This window comes from Cynara cardunculus (genome assembly GCF_001531365.2).
Source record: "Cynara cardunculus var. scolymus isolate 2C chromosome LG 4, CcrdV1, whole genome shotgun sequence".
NCBI lineage: Eukaryota > Viridiplantae > Streptophyta > Magnoliopsida > Asterales > Asteraceae > Cynara > Cynara cardunculus.
The window spans coordinates 19,162,467-19,172,494 of NC_037531.1; the positions used below are offsets into that span (position 1 = coordinate 19,162,467).

Here is a 10,028-nt window from a genome sequence, read left to right on the forward strand (position 1 = left end):
TAAAAATACATCTCTGTCATGAGGAAAAAACTAAAAGTAGAATATAGTTGAGGTGCGTATTTTATCCTTTAATTAATTGATACAGCTACTGCAGATGTAGGTTGGTATATTCATAATTTTGGCGGATTTTATAGTTGGTCTTCCCTGTGGCTGTGAGTGCACGTCACCGCCAGGTCCACCACCGCAACCATCAAATCAAAAGTCTCAGGTTTCGGATCAAAGTTGCCGTGCCGCCGCCGCAGCCGCCTCATCCTCCTTTTGATACCGCCGTCTACTTTGGCTTCAATTCTCCACCGTTAGAGGAGAAGCCGCCGGAAGAAGTATAGAATGAACGGCGATAATTCAAAATTAGCCAGGAAATGGCTGGAAAACAGCTCAAAATTTCAATTGGACGGCCTCGCACTTCAAGGAATGCGGATTGATCGTGTTGAAAAAGGTCTTATCCGCTGCGATTTCGTCGTTCCAGATAATCTATTGGTGAGTTAAATTGTTCGATTGCGCCATTAATAACATACGTGATCTTATTACATGATCATATATTCATAATTAACCGTCTCAAGGTTAAAAATTAATTTACGTATTTGATCTGTTCAGGATGGAGAAGGAAACTGGAACGTCGGAGCGATATCGGTTTTGATCGACGACATGGCTGCTAGTGCAGTTTTTTCTTGTTGTGCAGGCATTCTGGCAACCATGGATTTCACTTTGTCCTTCTATTCCGCGGTTAAGGTCGATGTACGCCATTTCTTCACTTCTCACTTCGTCTGATCCCATTTACTAAATTTTTTATTCGTAATAGATTGCTAATCAATTCTCGTCCATTTGCACAAAGCATAGTTTCATCCAAAAGAAAACTGACATTTTAAATTCTAGTTTACATATTATAACTCTTATGTCAACCTTCGTGTTTTTCTTTTGTGCTCGATACTTCATACAACTTGTTTAGAATCAAATTGATTTAGATGTGGTCACGTGGAGTACACTAAATCATGTTTGATTTTTGGACCCAGAATCGGCTCTTCTTGCTTGATTGCAGAAGTCCAAATCTATTTGTCCTCTGGGAATTACTGCCTACTATTGTGGTTTGAAACTTTGGCTTGTTAGTAACAATTTTGCTTCGCAACCTCGTTTTTTCCCCGAAAAACATAGGAGGTGGTTGAGATAGAGGCAAATGTGGTCGGACAAAAGGGTAATCTAGTAGCAGTAGTAGTCAATATAAAAAAGAAAGGCAATGGAGAGAAGGTTGCTACTGGGAAACAATGGATGCATACCGCTCCTTTCAAAAGTTCACAAGCTGGAAAAAGCAAGCTCTGATTAATCTTTTCCAACGGTTTGTTTGCATCCCCATGTCAATTAAACATCTAATATGTATATTCTGTACCATGTAAGCATTGAAAATGAAGAATAATTTTTTTTAACTATTGTATGTTGTCACATGATAGATTATAAATTCTCACGAACCCACACTATTGTTGTAAACCAGTCTGAAAGCTGATTTTACTTCAATTTTTCCGCTATAAAGAATATTATCATAATTTGCTGGTTTTTAGTCCTGGTAATTGTATTTCTTCCTACAAATTTTTGCTCTCAAACTAGTAATCGTATTTCTAACATCAACTTCCTAGGTTTTGATTGATTAATGATAATGTTGCAACAGCTGGGAGAAGCTGTTCTGATAAAACATAGGACTACATGGTGTCCATCCTGCTGCTTGATTTGTAGACTGGCTTTAGCTCTGTGAATTCCTCATGTATTTCATCGAACTTGAAAAAAAAAGGTCAACTAAATTTCTTGGAAATACTGGGGCATAATCTTATGGTAATATAAACTTTAAATAGTACAAATACATCTATGTAGATCTTGTCTCAGATAATTGCTCAACTTCTGATTCCTTTTCTTCTGCGAAATTATCAATTTTCGCACCCTCTACAACCACTCTATCTGCACAAGAACCATAAGTGCAACTACACACGACATAATAAAAGAAATTTACAGAACTCATTATAGCAAGAAGCCAATAGTACTTATCATAGTGACCCTTGTTTATATTGCTAGAAATCCAACTCTCTTTTCCCTCCCCTTTGGTAAGACCAGCCACAGTGCTTAGGATAAAACTAGCCAACAAGCTTGCCACACCGGACCCAAGCAAGTAAAGAGAAGATGCAATACTCGACATACTCTTTGGGAATTCAGAATAGTAGAACTCCGTTTGGCCTATAATGTTCAAAGCATCTGCTAATCCATTGAGGACATGCTGTGGAATAAGCCACATAGCCGACATATTTACCACCGCCTGAGAGTTGTTCAAAAATCCTTCTTCAATTGCTTTGGTTTTCCGCGTGTGTTCTATGATCCCAGAAATCACCATGGCTGTTATTGAGAAAATAAGACCAACCCCCATTCTTAGTTTTACACTGATATATACCGGTTTCCCTCTGATTTTTGACAATAAGGGGATGATCACTCGGTCATATAGTACAACCCAAACCATTATGGTTATTATTGAGAAGAAGGAAAAGGAGCCTGCTGGGATTTCAAAGCTTGAAGTGATATGTCTATCCATGCTGTTAGCTTGGAGGACTGGAAATGTACTTTGGTTCATGGTCACAGATAACATGATACTGGAAGACCATAATGGTATCACTTTAATAAGCGCCTTTAGCTCTTCAACCTGCTCTACTGTGCAGAGGCTCCATGGATCTTTGGAAACTCCTTTGCTCATCTCTTCAGGTTCCTTACAGATGCAAGCTTTATTCAAGAACCTAAAGGGAAAGAAAGATGCCATAAACAGAGTAGTCTGCAGCCTGCTGATCGATATAGTAGTTATGTTAACTAGAAAGCAATGACATGTAGTGGACTGTTGGAGTCCTAAATCAACTAGACACCGACTATCAAACATGTATATATGTAGGAACTTTCCCTTTCTCTATAGGGGCTCTTATAGAGAGAGATTAAAAGGGATTCCACGTATTCTAATATAGTATCAGAGCCAGGGCCTAGCACCACCTAGGGGCTCGAAACTCTTTCACCTCCGCTCTTGGAGGAACCATCTAGCCTCCATTTGAGGGGGCGTGTTGGAGAGAGTCCCACGTCGGCAAGACACGAACTATCACACATGTATATATGTAGGAACTTTCCTACTTTCTGTAAGGGCTCTTATATATATATATAAATAAATATATATATATATATATATATATATATATATTATATAGGGTTGGGTTCACATGAAACTAGCCTGTTCTCGGAGACCCGTGAGACCACTTTTTTACACTTGAAACTTCACAGCAAAACCGAACCTTCACAAAAAAAAACACTGTGAAGGTTATCTTCACAACATTTTGTTGTGAAGTTTCTAAGTGTAAAAAAGTGGTCTCACGGGTCTCACGTGATCCCAAGTCTCTCTCTCTCTCTCTCTCTCTATATATATATATATATATATAAATATGGTATCCAAGCCGGGGTCTAGCACCATCTAGGGACTCGACACTCTTTTGCCTCCGTTCTTGGGGGCACCATCTAGTCTCCATTTGAGAGGGCGTGCTGGAGTCCCCTGTCGAGGCACTGACTATCAAACATGTATATATGTAGGAACCTTCCATCTTTCTATAAAAGCTCTCTTAAAAAGGGGTCCACATATCCTAACATGGTACCAAAGCTGGGATCTAGCACCACCTAGGGACTCACGACACTCTTTCGCCACCCTTTGAGGGGGGACGTGCTGGAGTCCTACGTCAGCTAGACATAGACTATCAAACATGTATTTATGTAGGAGCCTTCCATTTCTTCTACAAGGAAAAGGGGTTTCACATATCCTAATATAGAAATACAAAAGTCGTAGGCTACCTCAAGGTCTCTGTGGGGGTATTAACCTCCGTATCATTCCGATTATACCATGAGCCATCAGTCAGAGAAGGTAAGGTGAGCTTTCTGTTTTTCCAAGCCACCAATATCACTTGGCAAAAGCTAGTAAACATGCTTCTTTCAACCTTTGCCATGTAATACAGAGGATAAGCAACGACAAATAGGATTGTAGAAAAGAACATGAGAATTACTGGGATCCCGAAACCAACTCTCCATCCATATTGCTCTTGAATATAGACAATACCCGTAAATGCAATCAAAACAGCCATAATGGCGGTCGCGTAGTACCAGCCAAAGAAGCTCTCTAATACCCTCTCTCTCTTGGGATTATCTTTGCGGTCTATTTGATCTGCTCCAAATGCTAAGGAACACGGTCTTACCCCACCAGCTCCAATAGACATAAAACCGAAGGCTGAAAAGAGGAGCGTGTACTGGATGAACGTCGGTGATTTACAAGACTGAGGGACCTGGATATCACAAAAAATCGGTTTTGCGCCTGGGATCACTGTCGTCAACCATAGAAGGATCATCCCCTACAAAGAAATGGTTCCCTAGTTAGTTTAGGTGTAGAAACTGTTCGAGTCCTATAACGGCTAGCCACACACACCATCAAACATGTATAATTGTAGAAATATCTCCTCTTTCTACAAGGGATCTTTTAGAGAAAGATTAAAAAAGGGATTCAACAAATCCTCGCATGGTATCGGAGTTGGGATCTATCACGTCAAGGACTCAGCACACTCTTTCGCTCCCGTTCTAAGGGGCACCATTTAGTCTCCGTTTGTGGGGGCGTGTCGGAGTCCCACATCGGCTAGACATGGATACGTAAGAACCTCCGCTCTCTGGGCACTTTTAGATAAATATATATGCAGGAACCTCCCCTCTTTCTACAAGGGCTCTTTTAGAGAAAGATTCAAAGGGATTCCACATATCCTCACATGGTATCAAAGTCCGTGTCTACCACATCTAGGGACTGAACACGCTCTTATGCCTCGGTTCTAAGGGGCATCATCTAGGGTGCGTGTTGGAGTCCCACATTGGCTAGACATGGATATGTAAGAACCTCCGCTCTCTCTAGGGCTCTTTTAGATAAAGATGTGTATAAACGTAGGAACCTCTCGTCTCTCTACGAGGGCTCTTTTAGAGAAAGATTCAAAGGGATTCCACATATCCTTACATGGTATCGGAGTCAGGGTCTACCACATCTAGGGAGTCAACACGCTCTTATACCTTGGTTCTAGGGGGCACCATTTGAAGGAGCGTGTTGCGGTATGTACGAGCCTTCGCTCTCTCGACAAGGGCTCTTTTAGATAAAGATCTTTATATCTGTAGGAACTTCCCCTCTCTCTACAAGACCCTTTTAGAGAAAAATTCGAAGAGGTTCCACATATCTTCACAAACAGAAACATTGTTTATAAAATGAGTAGAGCATCATACCAGGAGACTGAAGATAGAACCAAGAAAAATAGTGAGGAAGCGTCCAAGAAAGGAATCAGAGAGGAAAGCACCAACGATGGGTAATAAATTGGTAGCAGCCATCCAGTTTAAGAGCACGGTCGTGCCCTGGGCGATTCCCATGTGGTAATCCGATGTGAGGTATGTTATCATGTTTGGCACTACCCCAAAACTTGCCACTTTCTCAAATGATTCATTGGCTGTTGCCATAACCAATTACAAGAGTATGAGTATAAATTCAGAAAGTAATAGAAATTTCAAGTACAAAATGCAACGACATTTGGTCTAGTTCCTATTTAGTGTGACGATTTTCTCAAGTTTATCGTCCACTTCACCATATCCCTTTTGTAAACGTTATCAAATATTACAAGATCAGTAGATTACCGATCAGAATACATAAAAAAATAGGAACTTTCGCAACTTCGGTATTTGGGTTGATGTCCCTTGTATTTTCTAATATCCCGGAACGCCCTTCAAAGTTTAGCATGTGCATCTTTCATACCCCAAAAAAGAATTCTACGTTGAGTGGATGCATGGGACCCTGCTAGGGATACTAAATAGGAACCAAGGAAAATTTCATTGCATTTTGATGCATTTTACCCACATTTAAACAAGAAACCAAACCACGCCTTCATATGTCGGCCCAAATACTAAATAGGAACTAAGGAAAATTCCGTTGCATTTTGCCCACATTTAAACAAAAAACCAAACCAAATAAACCCAATGTCTGGGAGGAGTAGGATGTACGCAAATCTTTCACTCTTGTCTCAAGAGACAAAAAGATTGTTTCCGTGAAGACCTCCGGCTTAGAAATTTAAACAAGCCATCAATATGTCATCATCGTATGCGTACCTATGATGAATGGCATGGTTATTAGACCACCCTTTTGCAGTCCTGATGACTTCTCCTGTTCCACATCTCGTTCTTCTTCTGTCAAACAAACCTCCATCTCTCTCTCCTTTTTTATGTACAGTATAACAAGAACACAGATTAAAACAAGTCTTTCTTGTATTGATAACCAACTACTTTATAAAGTGTCTATATCGTTCGATAAGGATAAAGAAACCAAACCAAATAAGCACCCAGATGCAGTGTTGAAGTAGGTAGGATATGTGCAGACCTTTCCTCTGTCTCAAAAGACAAAAAGACTGTTTCCGAGAAGACAGGCTCTAATGAATCTGGGCAATTGCATCAGTTATCTATAGAAGTTCTGGTGCAAGCTTATGACCTCAACTTTGATCTTGATTTCTTTCCCTCTCATTTAATATAGTCAAATGACAGCCTTTTTTCTAAGTGTATAATATTTATATACAGCAAAACTCACGCATACTGGTCTTCTTTGCTGAGGTATGAACCCTTGACCTTCGGGAGTTTGGGCTCTACCGATAACCCGGGTACTGCAGGGCCAAAAACTCTTTAAAACAACTTTCTTGGAGTTGTACATGAAACTAACACTTAGTGTCAATGTATTTGGTTTATAGTTCACATGGAATCTCTTAAAATCGAAATAGGGCGGTAGAGGGTATCGTTACGTCATATGCGTTTGGAATTTTGGGTATGTGACAAAAGAAAAGGCCTCGGTGTTAGCTTAGATTTGCTAAGATTGGAATGATCGGTTTTTTTGTCGAGGTTTGCTCTTGTTTTTAGTATCCATGAGCCAATACTGAAGTCTGAAGTCTTATTTCACTTCTTATTGATAAGATGTGGTGTTAAGATCGAAAAGGAAATGAGGTCAGTAACACCAAATTTTACACAAAAGAAAAAAAAAGGCCTTCATGTTTCTCACCCTGTTAAAAAGAAAAGCCTTCATGTTTCTCACCCTGTTAGGCATCTCCAGTCAGTTGCACCAAATTTTACACAAAAGACATAAAAACTGGTAATTTGATGCAAAACAATAAATCTACTACTTCAGTCGGTAAAACCAAATCTTACAGCAAAAGGCCTTTGGCCTAGCGGTATCATAGCATTTGGCCTCCTAGAAGGTGAGGGAGAAGAGTGTGTGAGTTTATTTGTTGCATTTATACCAAATTTGGTGTCCCCATCGGAATGGTTTGGTTTTAAGTTTGGTATCGGATGTAAGATTTGATGTTCTCATAGAAGATGGTCTTTTATCATTTCAAATTTGGGTTAAAACCGCAGTAAAACAGGCTCATTTTTTTGTCATTTGTCATTCATTATTTAATGTTGGGAAATCTATTGGTGTCCTAGGCGTAGAGGGGGTCGCAGTGACCAGGCCCGGTGACAGGTCTCTGCTTCCTCTATTTTTTTAATATGTAATCTCTTTTCATTTATTTATTTAAGTAGCATTTATCATCGAATATTTAGCCTCAAGCCCTCAATCATTCGACTTGATTGAGGATTTGGGACTTCGTTAATGTAAGATTTCCGGTTCTTAACCATACTCATCTGGTAAGCTAAGGGGTCGTTTACTTGGTAAGTGCTTACCGAGTCACTTACCGTACCGGATGAACATAGGATCAAGAATCTTATTTGGTAAGTGAGAGTGACGACTCTTACCCGGTTTGCACTTAGCAGATAAGTTGTTGCAAATAGTCATCCAAAAGAAACGGGAAAATCCATCAAGTGGCTGGTGAATGGATGCAAAATGCATACAGCTTTATGAAAGTTGGGATGGACATCTTCGTGCCTTTATCTTCACTACTCTTCTTGCCAGTCTTTTTTTTCTGTTCACACTTTTGTATAAATAGGGGTGTTCAAGGAAACAACTGTTTTACCCTTTGGGATAGAGCTCAGAACTGCATATAATATATCCCATACGGCTAGACCCTGTTTTCAAACTAGGTTGGTTTGGTTTTAGATGTACCTCTTGGCTAAAAAGTGTTGATCTCACGACCTTTGAAAATGCATATGACTATAACGCTCTAAAGTGAATCATCGGAGGCGACTCCATGCACGAAAATTTTTGGCTTCCCCAAAGTTGTTCATGCATGATGTCTTTCTTGCACGCTAAAAAAAACATCTCCAACAACTATGTTAAAATAGAGATTTTGAGCATATTTTGTTCTAATAGTTATGCTATAATCTATGCTAAAATAGAGAAAAGAAAAGGAGATGGTAGAAATTTCCAAATTTGAAAAAATATTTAAAACTCCATATACAAGAGAGAGAGAGAGAGAGAGAGAGAGAGAGAGAATATATAATAGGAAATATAGAAAGCAAGTATTGAGGAGAAAAAAACAATATTTTAATATTATAGTTAATGATAAGATTGCTAAAATAAAATAGTTATTGGAGTTGAATGTGATATCAATTTTGACCTTTCATACTTTATTTTATAAAAAGTAAAACATAGTTGTTGAAGATTTGCATAGTGGAAGAGTGTAAATAGACCAGCTTCAACCCTCCTCGTACCAACTGTTCACATTTATATTCTTTAATTTGTTCCAAAATAAATATTTATATTCACTTCTTTCTACTCTTATGAAAAATTTCATTAATCTATGTTAAGGGTATTATTGTCATTTTTTTTCCTAAAAAAAGCATTATTACCATTTAGTTAATTAAAAAAACATAATTCACACATTTTTAAAATTAGGTGCCTTTTGCATTGTAGATATTTACTTTGAGACATAAGTATTAGTATAAAAAAAAAAGTTCACTTCTAGATGTTTGCACTGTTTTTTAAGTATATACTCTTTTCGTCTTAAAATAAATATCCACAATGAAACTAACACATAATTATTACACATTTTAATTTCACAAAATGACAATTTTAGCCTTGATTATAGAGATGGAAATTTCCTCCACTTCACCTCATAATTAAGGGTAGAATGTGGTATAATAGACATTTACTTTTGAAAGTGATAAATTTAGGAACAAACTAAAATAGCTTATTTTTAGACAAAAGGTGTAATATTTATATAGAGCAAATACTAGCTATCATTGAACTTAATTGTCCATTATGTAAAGAATGTGCACACTGAATGTAGCAAATTATATTTGCTTTCTCAAGGGGACATTAATTCCTTGATTCTTTCTCTTTGTTGTTTGTTCTAACAAATCTGTAGATGAACCTCCTTGGACTATGTTCATTAGGTGTTGATGGAACTCTGTTGTTGCATAGCAACAACCGCTTCGTTACATCTCGAGCACCGGAACGATGTAGTTGAAGCACATCGTGTTCTAAGACAGTAATAACAATACCTGCCAAAAACGACAACATAAATGTATGTAAATATGTCTAAAATTTTCAGCAACAGAAAACGACCACTGAGTTATATCAGCCATCAAAAGTTATGATATGTCCCTCAGAGCATCTCCATAAATACTCTAAAATAAAGAAAACGGAGATTTTGAAGTTTTTTACCTATTTTTTTAGGTATAGGAATGAGACACGCCCCATTGAGAAACTATGTGTACAAGCCCCGATGGGGACGGGGGGATGGGAACGAACACTTAGCGCATAAAACAAAGTGCGCCAAACCACAAGGGTGGTGCCTGATTGGTTTGAGCTTGGCTCCAAAGGCCAAAGGTACCTGGAAGTCTCAGGTTCAAATCCAAGGACAAGGGACAGACTCGGTGGGAACCCTTGGACTTCGACACTAATGTTGAAACAAAAGGGTGATACTGATAGGGAGCTGAATTGCAAGCGTTTGGTTTTAGTGGCAGGTTGGGTAATGTTATCTCCACATTTTCTCTATTTTTTCTATCCACCTTGAGGACAAGGTAAGCTGCTTTTTTTTTTTTTT

The 10,028-nt window shown here is 38.6% G+C and overlaps 3 protein-coding genes across 4 annotated transcripts in view; 1 reads left to right on the forward strand and 2 right to left on the reverse strand.

The window, feature by feature from the left end:
• Positions 1-84: 84 nt before the first annotated feature.
• On the forward strand, positions 85-1,521 carry LOC112511537. 2 transcript variants are annotated; one of them, XM_025117198.1, is made up of 3 exons: positions 85-477; positions 595-735; positions 1,150-1,521. In XM_025117198.1, the coding sequence occupies exons 1-3, from the start codon at positions 328-330 to the stop codon at positions 1,312-1,314; spliced, it is 456 nt and encodes a 151-aa protein (XP_024972966.1). In that variant the 5' UTR covers positions 85-327; the 3' UTR covers positions 1,315-1,521. The 2 variants fall into 2 exon arrangements, with proteins under 2 accessions (XP_024972966.1, XP_024972967.1); XM_025117199.1 differs by having other exon boundaries at positions 98-477; positions 1,011-1,521.
• A 328-nt stretch (positions 1,522-1,849) lies between these two features.
• LOC112510993 (protein NRT1/ PTR FAMILY 1.2-like) lies at positions 1,850-6,543 on the reverse strand. The gene is made up of 4 exons (XM_025116347.1): positions 6,172-6,543; positions 5,302-5,519; positions 3,847-4,397; positions 1,850-2,762 (listed from the first exon to the last, which is right to left on the reverse strand). Exons 1-4 carry the CDS (start codon positions 6,266-6,268, stop codon positions 1,850-1,852), a joined length of 1,779 nt encoding a protein of 592 aa, XP_024972115.1. The 5' UTR covers positions 6,269-6,543.
• Positions 6,544-9,154: 2,611 nt separating this feature from the next.
• Positions 9,155-10,028, reverse strand: part of LOC112511459 (peroxisome biogenesis protein 2-like) — a 10,310-nt gene continuing 9,436 nt past the window's right edge. Inside the window, exon 8 of the mRNA XM_025117082.1 lies at positions 9,155-9,483. Within this exon, the coding sequence (XP_024972850.1) occupies positions 9,372-9,483 (112 nt within the window). The 3' untranslated portion in view covers positions 9,155-9,371. The remainder of the gene's footprint in view (positions 9,484-10,028) is intronic.

Bases quoted from the DNA above. Each gene is read 5' to 3' on its own strand.
- LOC112511537 (XM_025117198.1), top strand. From the start codon at position 328: ATGAACGGCGATAATTCAAAATTAGCCAGGAAATGGCTGGAAAACAGC. The intron at 478-594 runs GTGAGTTAAATT...TGATCTGTTCAG, and splicing joins TCGTTCCAGATAATCTATTG to GATGGAGAAGGAAACTGGAA. The intron at 736-1,149 runs GTACGCCATTTC...CGAAAAACATAG, and splicing joins ATTCCGCGGTTAAGGTCGAT to GAGGTGGTTGAGATAGAGGC.
- LOC112510993 (XM_025116347.1), bottom strand. From the start codon at position 6,268: ATGGAGGTTTGTTTGACAGAAGAAGAACGAGATGTGGAACAGGAGAAG. The intron at 4,398-5,301 runs GTATGATGCTCT...ATTTCTTTGTAG, and splicing joins GTTCTATCTTCAGTCTCCTG to GGGATGATCCTTCTATGGTT. The intron at 2,763-3,846 runs GTAGCCTACGAC...CTTTCCCTTTAG, and splicing joins ACCCCCACAGAGACCTTGAG to GTTCTTGAATAAAGCTTGCA.